At 39.8% G+C, this 19,361-nt stretch overlaps 2 protein-coding genes across 23 annotated transcripts in view; both read right to left on the bottom strand.

Moving 5' to 3' along the window:
• Positions 1-10,739, bottom strand: part of MND1 (meiotic nuclear divisions 1) — a 46,743-nt gene extending 36,004 nt beyond the window's left edge. The window contains exons 1-3 of the mRNA XM_030565203.1: positions 10,516-10,739; positions 3,644-3,709; positions 1,277-1,334 (exon numbers count right to left, since the gene is read on the bottom strand). Of these exons, the coding sequence (XP_030421063.1) occupies positions 1,277-1,334; positions 3,644-3,709; positions 10,516-10,518 (127 nt within the window). The 5' untranslated portion in view covers positions 10,519-10,739. The remainder of the gene's footprint in view (positions 1-1,276; positions 1,335-3,643; positions 3,710-10,515) is intronic.
• Positions 10,740-14,083: 3,344 nt separating this feature from the next.
• TRIM2 (tripartite motif containing 2) overlaps positions 14,084-19,361 on the bottom strand; it is a 109,896-nt gene continuing 104,618 nt past the window's right edge. For all 22 annotated transcript variants that reach the window (XM_030563493.1, XM_030563496.1, XM_030563488.1 and 19 more), the window contains one exon: positions 14,084-18,326. In XM_030563493.1, coding sequence (XP_030419353.1) covers positions 18,174-18,326 — 153 coding nt within the window. In that variant the 3' untranslated portion in view covers positions 14,084-18,173. The remainder of the gene's footprint in view (positions 18,327-19,361) is intronic.

The following is a 19,361-nucleotide window of genomic DNA, read 5'->3' on the forward strand; positions in this document are numbered from 1 at the left end:
CATTTAAGTCAATTCATGTTTATTCTTGAAAAGCTGATAACTTATGCCCCACACTTGGCAGGGAAAGCTTCCCACTCATCATAGGAAAGTGTTTTTTTTCAAGTATTATTTTATATTTACAATTAAGCTAACAAGTAATCTTCTATAGACTTGAAATTGCATTGTGTCAGCTTCCACGATTCTATTGGCAAAGTATTCAGTTACAGGTGTACAATAAGGGATTACAAAAGAAAGTGTCTACAGCAATATTTTTAAAAATTGTATTTAAAAATTCTGTGAATACAAATGAACTTTTTTTGCTCTATATTTAATATTGTTTTGCATTCCTTAAAATAGGAACTGCAAGTATGTTGAAAAACCAACTGAAACCCTATCTTGTCTCTATAGAGCTTTTGCAAGTGCCTCTATTCTCTGCTGAAATTTTTAAAAAATGTATTTCACCACTAAATATTTTTCAAGTTATAGCTGAGCTCCCTGCAGCTCTTACAAAAAAAACTACTTTTTTTTTAAAAATCCATTATTGGAGCATGATTATGTCACAAAGATGTGCTGATCAAGGAGGTGAACGTTTGTAAACCAGTACTAAAACACAGATCTAAAGAGGAGAAAACATACAATGAACATAGGAGCAACACTGGAAGTGAACAAAACATATAAAGTCATCTTGGTCCTGATCCAAAGACTTCTGTTGAATTCCATGGACTTTCCACCAGACCTTTGTTGCATAGAACAGTCTTGCAGCTTTGTTGGAGAAATACAACAGAGAGTTTGATTGTGTACACGTATGTACCAAAATTTTAAGATGTGGGTGACTGAAGTTGGACACCTAAATCCTTAGTTAAGCATCTAAACATATGGCATGATTCTCAGAGATGAAAGCTGTGGGTGCTCAGCAATGACTTCAGTAGGTGCTCAGCTCCTTTGAGAATCATGCCATGTATTTAGGTAGTTAACTAGGGATACAGGTTCTAGATTTTAGACATCAGCACTTGAAAATGTTGGCCTTAATGCCCAAAATTAGTTACAGCTACTAGTAACATAGGGTTGGGATGTGTGTGCATAAAACATACAGTTTCCAAAGTTACACTTGGCTAGGCCACCATGACAAACCAGTACCACGTGCAGCTAGGTATTTTTTCTTTTGTTTAACATTATTGTTATAAAGATCATAAAGTCAGTGTTATGTGAAAACATAAAAATTCACACAGTGTGACGGATCCACAAACAATTCTCAATGTCTAAACAAGTTTTAGGGAGAAAAAGCGTTTATACTCACTAATTCCTTTCTCTTTCGGAGCAATCTTCTCCATATCCTTTAACTGGAACACATCTTTCTGTTCAAAATACAAAAGGCACGTCACCTCTGAATGACAGTCTCATTTAAGTCATGTCTACATTCTTTACTAAATTAATCCCAACAAATACACAAGTAGCCGGGGGCGGCTCCAGACCCCAGCACGCCAAGCATGTGCTTGGGGCGGCATGTCGGGGGGGCACTCTGTCGGTTGCCGGGAGGGCGGCAGGCAGGCCACCTCCTGCGCCATGCCTGCAGAGGGTCCGCTGGTCCCGCGGTTTCGGTGGCATGCCTGCAGGAGGTCCACTGGAGCCGCGGGACTGGCAACCAGCAGAGCGCCTCCCGCGGCATGCCGCCCTGCTTGCGGCAGCGAAATGTCTAGAGCCGCCCCTGCAAGTAGCATATCTAATGTATTTTTTCATTTCTCCAGGAAAAATATTGCACGCTCCTCAAGATAGAGCTACAGTATTTGAAAATAAAAAGTGATTTTATTTTGTTGTAGGCTTTGTTATTTCCTCCAGTGTTTCTTTATTACTCAAATTAATTGCTTCATGCCTAAATTTAGACTGCTAGCTCCTCAGGGCAAAGAGCGCTGTGGCCAGATCCTCAGCTCCTAGTCTAGCTGCTTTTGCACTGCAGAATCACTATAAATTTATTTTAACAAACAAAAAAAATAATATTTCAGTTATGTCACAAACACAAAGGTGTCTCTGAGTTGGAGCTCCATTTCTCTTCCACTTCCATTGCTCTCTTTTAGGTGCATTCTCATCCTTCCCTTTCCTATTTCCCAGTTTCATCCCTCTCCCATACTGTCAAATTTGAGCATCCCTAACGACTCTCTCTGCCTTCTGTGGCAGCAAAGTGAAACTGACGAGATATGGAATCTGAGGAACAAAGCGAATACTGAAAATGTTCCAAATTCCTATTTAATTTTACTTTGCTCCTCCCTCGCATATGGACTAGAGGTTATTAAGGTACCAGGTCAGAAGGCTTTGTGTATCCATCTCTACTACACATGCCAGCACCTTTACAGGAAAAGGTTTGAGAAGTACTACACAGAAGTACATAAAGCACAAGCCGGTCCGCAGCAATTACTGCTGTTATGGGAAATCTAACTTTGGATTTCCTGACTATGTACCTAAATGTGAAAATGTTGCACTAAACAAAAAATAAACCTTTTTGGTTTTCCACTTAACTGTCAATAACTTATCCACTGCTGACAAAGGAAGCAACAAAAGTTCAGTTGAACTCATGTCAAACAATCTAACTAAAAGAGTATCCAAAACTCTACTTAGCACAAGCTCATCCGTACCTCTCACTAACACCTTCGATCAACAACTGATAGTTTCACAAATGCAAGTAAGGCCAATGTGTTCTAGGAAAAATGAAGCTGGCTAAAATATTTTACAGTTTGATGGAATCAAAAGGTATTTTCCCCTATGGTGCGTTAATAAAGAATAGTAACACAGTAACTCCTCACTTAACGTTGTAGTTATGTTCCCAAAAAATGCAACTTTAAGTGAAACAATGTTAAATGAATCCAATTGTCCAGTAAGATTTAATGTAAACGTGGGGGGGGGGTTAGGTTCCACGGAAATTTTTGGGTGTCAGAAAAAAGGTATTATACTGTACAGTACTGTACTGTGGTTGGGAAGTGCCCCGGCTGACCCCACATAGGCACAGCCCACTGCAGGCAAGGACGCTAGGAAGCACCCTTGCAGCACCAGCGGTAGCTTCCCCAGAGAACAGGCTCAGATTTTGCCAGTAATGCTCCAGGCCCGCCTCTTCCTGTCCTCGCTCCACTCCAGGCCTACCTCTTCCCACCCCCACTCCACCTCCTCTCTAGAGCACGCCACATCCCTCCTCCCCGCCCGCAAAGTCCTAAGGGGGAAGCGCTGAGAGGGAGGGGGAGGAGGCAGAAAAGCAGAACTTGTGCAATGCTCCCTTGTAAAGTTGCTGCACTTTCACAGAATCTTACAAGCAACCAGCCAAACGACATTATAAGGGAACACTGCACAACTTTAAAGGAGCATGTTCCCTAACTGAGCAGGGACGTAACATTGAAACAATGTTAAATGAGGAGTTACTGTATAGCACTTTTCATTTAGTCACACTCAAAGTACTGTATAAAGGAGAACAGTATCATTATTTGCATGTTACACATGAGGAAACTGAGGCACAGAGCAGGAACTGACTTCCCAAGGTCACCCAGCAGGACAGTGGCAGAGCCAGGAACTGAACCCAAGACTCCAGAATCACAGTCCCTTACCTGGGCCACTCAGCCTCTCTGGCTCCTTATGGATGCTCCCAGTGGCCAGGAAATATATGATAATTAAAACACTTACTTACTGTTTCAAAAAATATTTCCATCATACGAGTTCTCTTCTCTTCAACACTCAGTCCCTTTTTCTTGGACTACAATAGAACATGTATTCAGTACTTTAATACTATCTTTAGAATTAACATTTCATTCAGAATTCACATCTAGAAGAAGCATTTCCTGGACATCTCCCTTAATACTCTACTATACCACAATGCTTCCTAAAACAGGACTTCTTCACAAAGGAAAACCATGCCAGGCTAATCCATTCAAAATATATCAATTGTTTCAAAGATATTAAGTTTGGGATGGATTTGTTGTATAATCTAGTTCATCCCCTACCTCACTTCACTGCAAGGTAGTTTTCAATGCATTTTACTACATCCCTATAGTTCCTTGTCTGTCTTGCCTTACTAACTCTAGAAATGGCAGTTCCAGTCTCTTGGTAGTTGGTACCAATGCCCAATTGTCCTTAAAGTAGTTGAAAGAGTGATTTCTACTATTTAGGCTATAGTGTGAGACTTATGCTTTTTGTCTGACTCATTTACTGCCATGAATATTGTTCTTTCCTTCTTGTTAAAATGACATAGCCAATATGAAATTTAGGCCATTTTAAAATACAAGTTACAGTATCTGAAGACTACTCTATCTCCCTTCAAATCACCTTTCCAATGTTGTGGTTTAACAATCACATTATCTTTATTAAAAACATAAGAACAGCCATACTGGGTCAGACCAAAGGTCCATCTAGCCCAGTATCCTGTCTTCCGACTGTGGTGCATGCCAGTGCTCCAGAGGGAATGAACAGAACAAGTAATCATTAAGGGATCAATCCCGTCACCCATTCCCAGCTTCTGGCAAATAGAGGCTAATAGCCATTGATGGACCTATCCTCCATGAATTTATCTAGTTCTTCTTTGAACCCTCTTATAGTCTTGGCCTTCACAACATCCTCTGGCAAGGAGTTCCACAGGTTGACTGTGCACTGTATGAAAAAATACTTCCTTTTGTTCGTTTTAAACCTATAAATTTAATTTGGTGACCCCTAGTTCTTGTGTTATGAGGAGTAAATAATACTTGCTTATTTATTTTCTCCACACCAGTCATGATTTCATAGACCTCTATCATATCGCCCCTTAGTCGTCTCTTTTCCAAGCTGAAAATTCCTAGTCTTATTAATCTTTCCTAATATGGAAGCCGCTCCATACCCCTAATCATTTTTGTTGCCATTTTCTGAACCTTTTCCAATTCCAATATATCTTTTTTGAGATGCGGTGACCACATCTGCACACGGTATTCAAGATGTGGGAATAGCATGGATTTATACAGAGGCAATGCGCTATTTTCTGTCTTATCTATTCCTTTCTTAACGAGTCCCAACATTCTGTTGGCTTTTTTGACTGCCGCTGCACATTGAGTGGATGTTTTCAGAGAACTATCCACAAGGATTCCAAGATCTCTTTCTTGAGTGGTAACAGCTAATTTAGACTGCATCATTTTATATGTATAGTTGGGGTTATGTTTTCCAACATGCATTACTTTGCATTTATCAACAATGAATTTCGTCTGTCGTTTTGTTGTCCGGTCACCCAGTTTTGTGAGGTCCTTTTAACTATCTTGAGTAGCTTTGTATCATCTGCAAATTTTGCCCCCTCATTGTTTACCTCTTTTTCCAGATGAATCTATTGAATAGTACTTGTTCCAGTACTGAGCACTGGGGGACACCACTATTTACCTCTCTGCATTCTGAAAACTGACCATTTATTCCTACCCTTTGTTTCCTATCTCTTAATCCATGAGATGACCTTCCCTCTTATCTCAGGACAGCTTACTTTGCTTAAGAGCCTTTGGTGAAGGCCCTTGTCAAAGGCTTTCTGAAACTAAGTACACTATATACAATGGATCACCCTTATCCACGTTTGTTAACTCCCTCAAAGAATACTAGTAGATTGGTGAGGCATGATTTCCCTTTACAAAAACCACATTTGCTGTTTCCTAACAAATTATGTTCATCTGTGTCTCTAACAATTCTGTTCTTTACGATAGTTTCAACCAATTTGTCCAGTACTGAAGTTAGCCTTACAGGCCTGCAATTTCCAGGATCACCCTGGAGCCCTTTTTAAAAATTGGCGTTACATTAGTTATCCTCCAGTCATTTGGTACAGAAGCTCATTTAAATGATAGGTTAAATATCACAGTTAGAAGTTCTGCAATTTCACATTTGAGTTCCTTCAGAACTCTTGGGTCAACACCATGTGGTCCTGGTGACTTATTACTGTATAGTTATCAATTTGTTCCAAAACCTCCTCTAATGACACCTCAGTCAGGACCATTTCTCAGATGTGTCACCTAGAAAGACTGTCTTAGGTTTGGGAATCTCCCTCATATCCTCAACCATGAAGACTGAAGCAAAGAATTCATTTAGTTTCTTGGCAATGGCCTTATCGCCCTTAAGTGCTCCTTTAGCATCTCAATCATCCAGTGGCCCCCTTGGCTGATTAGCAGAATTGCTGCTTCTGATGTACTTAAAAAAAATGCTATTACTTTATGAGTCTAGCTAGTCTTCAAATTCTTTTTTGGCCTTCCTAATTATATTTTTACATTTCATTTGCTAGGATTTAACTTCCACTTTTTAAAGGATGCCTTTTTGCTTCTCACTGCTTCTTTTACTTTGTTGTTTAGCCACGGTGGCACTTTTTTGGTTCTCTCTGTTTTTTTAATTTGGGGTGTACATTTAAGTTGAGCCTCTATTATGATATCTTTAAAAAGTTTCCATGAAGCTTGTAGGGATTTGACTTTTGGCACTGTACCTTTTAATCTCTGTTTAACTACCTTCCTCATTTTTGTGTAGTCCCCTTTCTGAAATCAAATGCTACCATGGTGGGCTGCTGTGGTGTTTTCCCCACCATAGGGATGTTCCATTTAATTATATTATAGTCACTATTACCAAGAGGTTCACCTCTTGGAACAGATCCTGTGCTCCATTTTTCAAATATTTTTCTTTTCATCATGCTGTGTCAAACAATTAGCAGGGGAAACTGATTGAATATATAGGGACACACTGGAACTGATTATATACAAAGTGCTGTATAATACACAAAAGTAAAACTGAAAAGTATTTTCTTCTCCAATCTCTTTCAATTACATTAATTACTAGGATATAAAATATTTCTAAACAGAAATGTGACTTTTTAAGTTGATAGCATCCCTTTAAAGCCCATAAGAAAAACATGGTAGCTCATCACTTGCATCAGATTATATACTGGAAAATATTCTGCATAATCTTTATAAACACTCATCAGTGGGAAAGTGAATTTGGTGAGTTCCTAGAAAAGGTAGGTAGCATTCAGGGCACACAGGACTTTGGCAGGGGAGGATCACGCCTTGCCTCAGCTACCCATATCATATCAAAGCTTCAGTAGAGTTAAAGTGATGGAATTCTTGTCAGTTTCACAGTTTTTTCACTTTGAAACAGGTAATATGAAAGAGCAACAAATGTTTGAATTTATCATCTGTAGTCATGGACAAGGGCAAGACTGCTTTGGATTTTTTTTTAATTATATTGTACAAAATCTTAATTTTGGAAGTTAGTTTATTCAGCAGTCACTTATGCATCCAGCTAAAACAATATAATTCATTGTAATAAAAGTTTATTTGACTAAAGCCTTTGTTAAATTGTGTATATTTTTTTACATAAACTCCTCCCATCTGATTTATTCATCCCTGCCACATACTTATATTGGTGATATCACAACTAATTATTATGAAAGAAGCTGGAATTGCCATGCATAAGGAATTGCCATACTGACTAATCAGTCCATTTACTCCAGTATCCTGTCTTTGGCAGGGCAGGACACCAAATACAGACACAAAAAACCCCAGTAATGGACAATCATGGGATAATCTGCTCATTGTGGATGTTTCTTCCCAACCTCTGGAAAGTGGTGGCTATTTCATCCCCTACATAACATAACCGGGGTGGGGATACGCCTTATCCCAATAAATGGGGAGCCCCTTTTTTCCCCCCATCTTGTTCAGCTATGGGCCTCAATGAGATCTTGTGGTAGTGAGTTCCACAAGTTAATTATATCCCATGAAATCCCATTAAAAGTCCGCATTTTATAGATTCATAGATTCATAGACTCTAGGACTGGAAGGGACCTCGAGAGGTCATCAAGTCCAGTCCCCTGCCCTCATGGCAGGACCAAATATTGTCTAGACTATCCCTAATAGACATTTATCTAACCTACTCTTAAATATCTCCAGAGATGGAGATTCCATAACTTCCCTAGGCAATCTATTCCAGTGTTTAACTACCCTGACAGAAACTTTTTCCTAATGTCCAACCTAAATCTCCCTTGCTGCAGTTTAAGCCCACTGCTTCTTGTTCTATCATTGGAGGCTAAGGTGAACAAGTTTTCTCCCTCCTCCTGATGACACCCTTTTAGATACCTGAAAACTGCTATCACGTCCCCTCTCAGTCTTCTCTTTTCCAAACTAAACAAACCCAATTCCTTCAGCCTTCCTTCATAGGTCATGTTCTCAAGACCTTCAATCATTCTTGTTGCTCTTCTCTGGACCCTCTCCAATTTCTCCACATCTTTCTTGAAATGCGGTGCCCAGAACTGGACACAATACTCCAGCTGAGGCCTGACCAGCGCAGAGTAAAGCGGAAGAATGACTTCTCGTGTCTTGTTTATAACACACCTGTTAATGCATCCCAGAATCACGTTTGCTTTTTTTGCAACAGTATCACACTGTTGACTCATATTAAGCTTGCGATCTACTATGATCCCTAGATCTCTTTCTGCCATACTCCTTCCTAGACAGTCTCTTCCCATTCTGTATGTGTGAAACTGATTGTTCCTTCCTAAGTGGAGCACTTTGCATTTATCTTTATTGAACTTCATCCTGTTTACCTCAGACCATTTCTCCAATTTGTCCAGATCATTTTGAATTTTGACCCTGTCCTCCAAAGCAGTTGCAATCCCTCCCAGTTTGGTATCGTCCGCAAACTTAATAAGCGTACTTTCTATGCCAACATCTAAATCGTTGATGAAGATATTGAACAGAACCGGTCCCAAAACAGACCCCTGCAGAACCCCACTTGTTATACCTTTCCAGCAGGATTGGGAGCCATTAACTACTCTCTGAGTACGGTTATCCAGCCAGTTATGCACCCACCTTATAGTAGCCCCATATAAATTGTACTTTCCTAGTTTATCTATAAGAATATCATGCGAGACCATATCAAATGCCTTACTAAAGTCTAGGTATATCACATCCACTGCTTCTCCCTTATCCACAAGGCTCATTATCCTATCAAAGAACGCTATCAGATTAGTTTGACACGATTTGTTCTTTACAAATCCATGCTGGCTATTCCCTATCACCTTACCACCTTCCAAGTGTTTGCAGATGATTTCTTTAATTACCTGCGCCATTATCTTCCCTGGCACAGAAGTTAAACTAACTGGTCTGTAGTTTCCTGGGTTGTTTTTATTTCCCTTTTTATAGATGGGCACTATATTTGCCCCCTTCCAGTCTTCTGGAATCTCCCCCGTCTCCCATGATTTCCCAAAGATAATAGCTAGAGGCTCAGATACCTCTTCTATTAACTCCTTGAGTATTCTAGGATGCATTTCATCAGGCCCTGGTGACTTGCAGGCATCTAACTTTTCTAAGTGATTTTTTATTTGCTCTTTTTTTATTTTCTCTTCTAAACCTACCCTCTTCCCGTAAGCATTCACTATATTAGACATTCCTTCAGACTTCTCAGTGAAGACTGAAACAAAGAAGTCATTAAGCATCTCTGCCATTTCCAAGTCTTCCGTTACTGTTTCCCCCTCCTCACTGAGCAGTGGGCCTACCCTGTCCTTGGTCTTCCTCTTGCTTCTAATGTATTGATAAAAAGTCTTCTTGTTTCCCTTTATTCCCATAGCTAGTGAGAGTACATTTTGTGCCTTTGCCTTTCTAATCTTGCCTCTGCATTCCTGTGTTATTTGCCTATATTCATCCTTTGTAATCTGACCTAGTTTCCATTTTTTATATGACGCCTTTTTATTTTGTAGGTCACGCAAGATCTCGTGATTAAGCCAAGGTGGTCTTTTGCCACATTTTCTGTCTTTCCTACCCATCGGAGTAGCTTGCTTTTGGGCCCTTAATAGCGTCCCTTTGAAAAACTGCCAACTCTCCTCAGTTGTTTTTCCCCTCAGTCTTGATTCCGATGGGACCTTACCTATCAGCTCTCTGAGCTTACCAAAATCCGCCTTCCTGAAATCCATTGTCTCTATTCTGTGTGCTCCCTTCTACCCTTCCTTAGAATTGCAAATTCTATGATTTCATGATCACTTTCACCCAAGCTTCCTTCTACTTTCAAATTCTCAACATTTTCTCCTCCAGTAGGACGCCTGGTGTTTAGAATTGGGTTACACTAAACTTGTAACGACCTGGTTCTTGTCCGACTGCGCCCCCGCCGACATAAGACGACTAAAGAAGCTGGTCTGGAGCCCCTAAGAGTGCGTGTGGGGGCTGCACGCTCCGCCCGCGGACAGTACACGCCGGGCCAGGGCCAGGGCCAGGGCTAGGGCTGTGGCCCGGGTTTGACTCCGAGAGGCGCAGCAGGAGCCGGGGGAGGCCGTTTCTAGCACAGCTCAGCACAGACAAGGCGGCTCCGGGCGCACCCCGTCTGTCCACTGCACGGGGCGGCCCAGGCGGCCACGGGCTCCCCAATCATCCCCTCGGCGCACCCAGGCCATAACCCGAGCAGCGCCTCGGGCAGCCTCAGTCCCCGCCCACCCGCGCTAGCGGCTGAGCGCGGTTCCCGCAGGGACGCCCCGGCAGTCGCCCGCTGAGGGTCCGCGGCTCCCGGGCGGGAGGAGCCGGACCGAACGCCGCTTACCATGTCGCCTCCTTCCCGCTGGAGCTGGGAGTCAGGCCCGGGGAGGGGTGGCGGCGGCGGCGGCGGCGGCGCTGACGGCCCGGCCAGGCGCCGAAATTTGATTTCCGCGCCGCCGCTGCCGGGAGGCAAAGGGCAGCTGGAAGCTAAGGTGGGGGTGGCTCCGCTTCCGCGGCTCACAGCGCCGCCTGCCGCCTCCAGAGGAGGAGCGGGTGCAGGCCGGACCCTTTTCCCTTTGCTCCCTCTGCGTCTTCCTGCCTCGTTTAACCTCCCTGCTCCTCCTCTTCTCTCCCTCCCAGCCCCGGGTGCAGCCGCACAATCAGATTTTTACATACTCCAATTCAAAACGTACATCACGTGAAAATTGCCAGAATTAATTTCCCTGACTTATCTGGGGCTGCTTGTTCTCCCTATAGGTTTCCAAAAATGACACACACCTCCCTCAGGGTGCCTCTGATTTTCATAGCCAAGCATAGGAAAGTGCCTACAGTAAACCTTATTAAAGCTAATTTTGAAATTATCTAATACCCACATTAAAGAAAGCGTGCCTATACATCTGGGTATAATACTTAAATGATCCAAAAGTACAAAGTTAGGTTTTAAAGTCATAAAATACATAGGGAACATAATCTGCCATATCCCAAATTAAGGTTAATAATTTAACAATACAATTAAAATATTAGCATCCAAATATTCAGATATGTCACTCATAAAAATGTATACTCAGAGTACTAGTTTGTGGAAAGCTGAGTTCTTTAATTAGCCACACAGTAGAAAGTGACCAACCAAGCTTCCACATATTGCCCGATTACATGTAGTGGTTCTGGCCTGCAAGGTGTCCAGAACATGAGCCTTTCAGATATCCAGAGTAGCACCCCTATTATAGCTACAACAAGAAAAAGCCATAGGAGCTTTAAACTACTGTACCAAACTTTGGTTTTATCTCATCTAACACAGTGGTTCTCAGGCTTTACAGTCCACTGTACCCTTTTGAGGAGTCTGATTTGCCTTGTGTAGCCCAATTTTCACCTCACATGACCTGACTGAGCAGCTCTTTCTTTGGAATTACTCTTAGCAGCTGCTGAGAGCTACTATTATGTCAGGCACAGGAACTAAGAGCAGGGAGACTGTCTTTCCTATGCTCTCAGCCTCTTCCTGCTGGTGCCCAGGCAGCACAGAGGAGAATAGCTTGACTTGGATGCAGAGGATGTGTAAAGTCAGGCTTTGGGGCAGGGATAGGGGACTGTGGGGCAGAGAAAGATTGCACAGATGCATGCTAGGGCCCAGAAGCAGAAAAGGATAGGGGATGGGGAAAGAAAGATATGTAATAACTAGAGTACACTTCCCTCCAGCACCAGAAATATTCTCTCTGCTGTCAGAGGATAGCTGTGAAACCCACCAGCAAAAGTATGTCTTATATTTCTCAGTGGTGGTTGGTCCACACATTACCCTATTTACATCCATTAGCTCAAACGCTGTGGATGTAAATGCACCAAACTTGCTGATGATCCACATTGGGGGAATAATATACATGACAATTCATTTTATCAGTACTAAAAAAAAACAAAAAAAACCACACACACACACACACACCCACCCCCAGAAGGTTATATACAAAGCCACATTAAAAGGTTGCAAAGTCAAACACTCAAAAGTTAGGAAATACCAGAATTAAAGTTGCATTATGATTTAGATATGCACTAAAGTATGTGTTGTGATACAGTCTTTAATTACATAATCACATACAGCACTGTCAATTCTGTGCACTGAATGAGGAAGGTGTCATGTGGAAAAGAGTACAGTATGTAATCATGTAGTTAAATATCATAGTGCATAGTCACAGGAGAGTAGAGTAAAGTTTGCACAGGCAACCTTGATTGGAAGTTTCTTGAGACAGGGACCATCTTTTTGTATATTACCTCGCATGGTGGAGTTCTGCTCCATGAGCAGGGTTCCTATGTGCTACTGTAATACAAATAATAAATAATCTTAATTCTGGCAGTTCTTGTCTTTTAAGTGCTTTGCTTTGCAACTTTGTTAAAAATAGTTTTTGTATGTGAAAAAATTTTTTCATAAAGTATTTGGTAAAAGTTCCCCTAAAGGAGAAATTTTGGATACAGAATAAACCAATAGTTACACTATTTAAAAGTATTCAGTTTAGTGGAGTAAGGGCATTTGGTCTTCGTGGAAAGACTAATAAGAGTATTAGAAAAAGTTGCCCATGTTTGCAGAGGACTAACAGGTGGAACAGTTAATATAAAATAATGTACTAGTACTAAACAACGTATTATAATGAATAGCAAAGTAAGGTACTGAAGGACCCGGACATTGTCATTTAGGCAAATATTTCATTAAGCACTTTTCTGTTATTTAGAAATGCTAGTGCAAAAATTAAGAACGTTTTGAATAGGTCTCTGGTTTCTTTGAACAGATTTCTTGACTAAATTCTTCCCTCCCACCTCCAAAAGTTGTGTGTTCTCTCCTCTTTTCCTTTTCATGTTCTCTCTCCTCCTCCTCCACGGGAGTAGCAAGTGCTCAGCATCTCTGAAATTCCGGCTCTGCGTCATTGTGTTTTGTTCTAGCTGGCAGCCAAACAGAACGGATTGTGTACTGCCAAAACTTCAAAACAGATAGAGTGCTCTGGCAAGTTCAGTGTTGCACTGTTCTTCATAGCCATATATATATTAATTAATGTGAGACTTGATTAATAAGAACAAAGCCTTACAGATCCATTACACTAGTAAATTTTGTGTTAGGAAGAAAAACTGGAGGCCCTGAAATATGTCATCTGACACATTCTGAGATGTGCAGTAAAGAAAGGGAAAATGATGCCTACTTAGTGCTGGCCAAAGACAAGAGAAACTGGGTGACTGCTTCTGTCCTTCGAGGTGCTCTGCACTTTTGAGTGTCCTGCTATCAACACACTAGGCCTGACTCCCCATAAGCCTGTGCAACCCAGCTGTCTCCAAGCCATCCCTGCTGCACCAAAAGAACCCATGCTATTTGTTAAGTGGGTTGTTGGGCCAAACTGACTTTTCACAGGATCCAGCTTTCGGTGATTTCACCAGAGACTAAGAAGGAATCCCAAGTATTATCCAAAGAGAAAGGTAACATAGGCCAATAAGATGTAGGCATTGCGAGGGAGTCTGATTGAACTGGTCCATTATGCCAACTCTGTGCCTTTCTAATACTGTTATTTTTCTAAAATGTTGGCTGCAGTAGACAAAGTCAGTGTTAACAGAGCATACAGAACAAGTGGAAGTATGGATCTTAAAAGACTACTGAATAGGTACCACATTTTAATGACTTAAAGGAACAAGGCCTACAGTTCTTAATCATATTCCTGCTAATCAATAAAAACCATTCAAAAACAGAGGACAAGAGAAAAAAAAATCCTATTCTTCCTCTGTGTATGTGATAAGGACCAAAATACATATGAAACAGTTTTCCTGCCTAGTGATCTGTGGCAAGAGGTTCTCCTTTTAAAACAATTGCCCCTTTCTCAGTACAGTGTGGATATCTGTGAGAACAAGGAATATAATACACTGACAAATAAGTCCAACTCTGAAAATAAACAGAGGAAGCAAGCTTTATTTTTATTATTTGAAATTTTTGCGTGTGGTAAAATACAACATGTGAGTGATTTTTCCTAGGTTTCCAAGATGGATTAAATTTTATAAGTTTTTATTGTAGGCTAAAGCATCAAAAATACCACGGCACACATGAAGCTAAAACTACACACATACAAACGCTTTTTGACGCACATCTTTCATCCTCGACCTTAAGCAAACGGTTTGTATTTTGTCCTCGAGGAGGATGGGGGGAGAGTAGAGAAGAACAAATGGCTAGAATATTTCAATATCAGTTTGAGAATACAAGACTTTATATGTTCTATACACAAAACATATGAAACTGATTTACAAAAATGGAATGTACAAAACTTAAAATGTATATTCACTTCTAGGGCTGGAAAGGTATAATGTATTCAGTGATACGGATTTCTAGCACAGGGAATTGCTGTATGCTATGCAAAATATGGAACATTCCCATGTCATAAAGCAAAAGCATCAGGGTTAAGGCTGTTTTGCTCACAAACATTAACTGAAGTGCTGTAAATTCATCAGAAATATCATAACCAAATTTAGGATCATCCTACTCTAAGTACAAATATCTTTCATATAATCTCCACAAACAGACCAAATAATCACTGCTCACAATTCATCTTCAAGAAAGTTCTGAATGTATATCATGACTTCATAACTTGTCGTCATCCATAAACAAAAATAATTTCCTTATAACATAAAACTTACTGGGCACTTATAGTTTTCATTATGGCAACACTAGATCCTTATAGTTATAAAAAAATATTAACACAATTATAAAGTTGAAAGCCCTGTAACTTTTACAGAACATACCAGCATTTACTAATTAACAAGTCTCCAAACACCATTAGACAATGTTTGCCTCAAACCATCTTCATTTTCCTTTTCAGTTACATTGCTGAAACTTAATCAATGTAAAAAAATGCATTAGTGTTTGTTCAGGATTTAACTGAACAGATAATTTTTGAAATGGAAGAAAAAGTAATAAATATATAGTCCACTAGTTTGTCCTAAAATACTGCAGATAACATAACTCCCAGAAAACCATCTGACATTACTTTCATAGTTTAAACAGAACTCATACCTCCATCACTCCTCTGCTGTGTTGCCAATCTCCTAGCATTCCACTGAAGTCAATGGAACAGTTAGGGTGTACATAGCAGTACAGGAGGCGTGTTCTACCTGGAGCCTTTGATAGATGCTAATAGCTCAGTAGACCTAATAGTGCAATTCTGGCAGTTACTTAATTGGAAGAGAAAAGAATCTGTCACCATAAAATATTACTAAATTTCTACCATGATTGCTGTCTTTAGGGTCTTTTATCCAAGTGTTTTAGCTGACCAGGTTTCAAAAGCACACTGTGAAAACAACACGTTTCTCAGTTGTCTTGTTCTGAGAAGATAAGGTTGGCAGTGTAAAGGGACTGCATGATATCTATCACTGAATTTAAAACTGCAATTGGGAAGTATTTGCTGTGTAAGCTGAATTCAGATTAGGGGCAGTTGCCAGCACTGGTCAGCATCAGTGGGTGCTGCATTGATCACAGGTTCTGAAAACTCAACAAAAAAAATGAACAAGGATCTAGAAGGAGAAGGCCACATCCCTTTAATGTGTTAGTAAATGGATTATGTAAGAGTTCCATATTTCATCAAGATATGACAGATTGACATAGATAAATTAAAGCCTTATTTATTAATTAATATCAGATCAAAAGAACTCTTATTTTCTGAACATCTTTAGAGGAACAATGTACATACATATGAAATGGTATCTTGAGTATGTGTTTTATAGAACTTTTTCAACACACTGTTTAAGGACTGATCTCTGTGGGCCTCAGAATTTCTGTGTCAATGGAGGATTTGGACTGTACTGATTCCCCTCCCCACTTTCCCTTCTTTCCATGAAAACTCTTCCATTTATCTAAACGTTAGTAAAAATATTTTTTACAAAAATCTAAATTTTGGGTTAAATTAATACCGTCCTTTAAAAATAACCTACAGCAATAGATGTAAAATTTTATTCAAGGCCTTAACAGAGAAAATAGATGGAACTTTTTTTTTGGTTAATAAATACAGTTGAAATGTTACATATAGAATATTCTTTTTCCTTAGTATGTTAATAGTTTTCCAAGTGCTCCAATGACAGAGTGATTGTGTGTCAGTGTTGGCTAGAAGGATCCTTCTAGAAGGATCTAGAAGTTTAAGAGGATAATTCATAGTGAAATAATGGATGGAACTCTAGCCTTCTTGCAGAATTTTAGGACAAACTAAGTTCAAACACAAAATACCTTGCCCTCTTGATAATACTTGCTTGGTTTTTAAAATTTAGAAAATGTTATTACCGATTTTCAAGGTCTGCTTCTTTATGGAAAATTGATGTTATGCACATTTCTCAAGAAAGCTTGAAACAACAGATTTAACTTGTTAGAAACAAAATAATACAAGTAATTTAACAAAAATCAACTTCAATTTTGCCGACATACTTAAGATGGTCCCCCATCTACTTTCCTCTTTTAACAAAATAAAAAATTCCTAAATAAAGAAAAGGTACTACTCCAAGATTATTTCAGCCATTGGCACCATACTGACCACAGCCTCTCTGCAAAGGGTCAAGAGAGGGCATGACCCTGTATTCCTGAACAGTATCAACATCTTTTGAGACTCGACTTTACAATTCCTTATAAAATTAGTGCTTCTTAAAATGGGCAGGTTCACATTATACACAGGAAAATACAAAATTTGGCTTTATTTAAATAAGTCATATGACTAAGCATTTTAAATTAAATTGGAGTTTCAGAAGTATAGTAGAGATTGTGAGGGGGACCCGTTTTTAGAGTGTTGCCATCCTCAAATGGCTTGCTGAAATCACTGACACTTACTTTCTTTATTCCTGTGTCAAACAAACACACACACATACATACATAATGGGACAAATCCTGCAGTCCTTATTTTGTCTTCAGAAAAACACCTCATTGACTAAGGACTTCGGAAATTGGTTCAATTCACTCTTATTTGTAATGTACTTTTCTTGAGTTAAATAGCTTTGATAACCCTTGGCTATCACCATACAACATTTGTTAGCCACAGTTCCTTTGGTTGTACAATGTAGGTCCTCCAAAGGAGTACCTGTGTGGCTGTCTGTCCTGTGTGATATGTTGATGAATATACGGAGTTGCCTTTAGAAAGTATGCCAAAGAACATGTATGGAAGAATTGCATACATGAGGATATGACACTATAATGACCCTGATTCTAATGACTTTGTTTGGTGTTAATGGATCTGTCATTCTACAGAAAGTCAGCAGTAACTAATGTATCATTACAGTGCACTTTTTCCAAAGCTGTGGAAATGTTAGGTCTCTAGAAAGAGCTTACAACACACTGAGCAGTAGGAGGGGTTGGAGACAAGCACATGAAACAATCCTTCATTAATCTCACAAAGAGTAAGACATTTGCGTTGATTGGTATAATACTAAAAGTTGAGCTGTGTTAGGTCTGGCAAATAGAGCTGGAAGGATTTTGCATGACTTAACCTTGTATCTTTACTAACAGAGCCTATTTGTTATAGTTACTAAGACTGAAGAATGTTACATGTGCAATACCTACCATGATAATGAGATCTAAAAGACTCCCAGTCTTCACTGTTGGGCTAAATAATGCATAACAATGACACTTTTCAAATTTGGAAGTTCTGAATGGGAGCTACCCTTCACAGGTTAAATAAACCCCTTCAAATAGTTTAGATATTTTCATTTTATTTTATTTGCAAAATTAGTCAACTACTTAAATTTCTGTTCCACAAGCTGCAGTTCACATGTTTAATATTTTGTTGTCCTAATGAATTCAGCAAAGGAGGGTTTTGTTTATTAACCCGTACAATAAATTCAATGAGGAACATAAGAAGTGCAAGTCCTATGTAAACAAGGTAAGTTTGGAAATAAACATGAAAAGTCCACTGGAGACTCCTTCAGCATTAAAAAATAATTAAAGTACACATCCCCCACAGAGAGATCGATTAAACCAGTCGTTTGTTAAGGGCCAGGCAGCTCCAGAGCCCACTGTTACTGTAAGTATCGATAGACCTTGAAGCAGTGATTTCCAGAGTCTGCAACTACAACATGGCCATCTGAAGTTAGCGCCAGACCTTGGGGACCATAAAGTGGGTCAGCAGATGTGTTAATGTAGGATAAAAAAGATCCACTTCCATCAAAAACCTTTAAGGAGAGAAAACACATAAGTAATGTTATCTGTATTAATAGGGATAAAAATAATGGAGCAAATTATGCTCTCAGCTGGACAAGTGTAGATCTGTAATATTTCCACAGATTTCAGGAACTCTGGATTTCTACCAATGTAAATGGGAACAGAACTTGACCTCCTATTCTCAAATATAAAAATTCACATTTAAAAATACTTATTTTTACTTATAATAAATTAGAAAGCCTATCTATGGCTGTAGGTGCCTTTGCCAAAAAACAAACATATAATCAAATTAAAAATAAAACCAGCAGCTGTTCCTCATTCCAAAAATAACTATCCCCGATAAATCAAACCACCACTACCCACCTCCCTCCCCTAAAAGTATCAGCCTTCATCACACTTCTCTCAAATCCTAGCAGATCGGTCCTCAGGGTGCAGCAAAAGCAAGGAATAGATTACAAAATTGAAGGCCTTTCACAGAGAATTTCCTGCCAGCATCTTTCTTTTTTTATATCACATGAACTCCAGCTGAAGCATCTCTGCTGATACATATATTTAGTTGCTTATTAGATATTCTTTGGCAAGGGAGAGTATAAATGGAGAAAGGACTGTGATTCATACTAGAAACAGAGCAGTGCAACTTTCATCACAAATGCAGAATATTTTCTCAATAGGTGAAAAAAATATATAACAATAAAAAGCTACTGGAGATTTGTCTCAGTGCCTGAACAGAATATTTTATTTTTTCTGTTATTTAAGTATGTCCCCTACCGCCAGTTACAGGGGCTATCCTTTATTAGTACCTGTACAGTACTGTATAAACTCCCTTTGGGCAGTAGTTGTATATCATTTCTCATCTGACTTCAACTGATTTGTATAGTCCAGTGCATTATGGAGTATCTCAGCCCTAGTATTAAAAGGACCAGTATACACCAGTGGTGGCAGAAGCAGAGTAGGGTTTTCAGTCTGCTGTTGCAGAAAGTAGGAGCAACCAATCTACTCATCTCCGAGGAGGCAGATTAGGAGGAGCAGGCTCCCAAGTCACTAAC

The sequence above is a fragment of the Gopherus evgoodei genome, chromosome 5 (genome assembly GCF_007399415.2).
Source record: "Gopherus evgoodei ecotype Sinaloan lineage chromosome 5, rGopEvg1_v1.p, whole genome shotgun sequence".
Classification (NCBI taxonomy): Eukaryota; Metazoa; Chordata; order Testudines; family Testudinidae; genus Gopherus; species Gopherus evgoodei.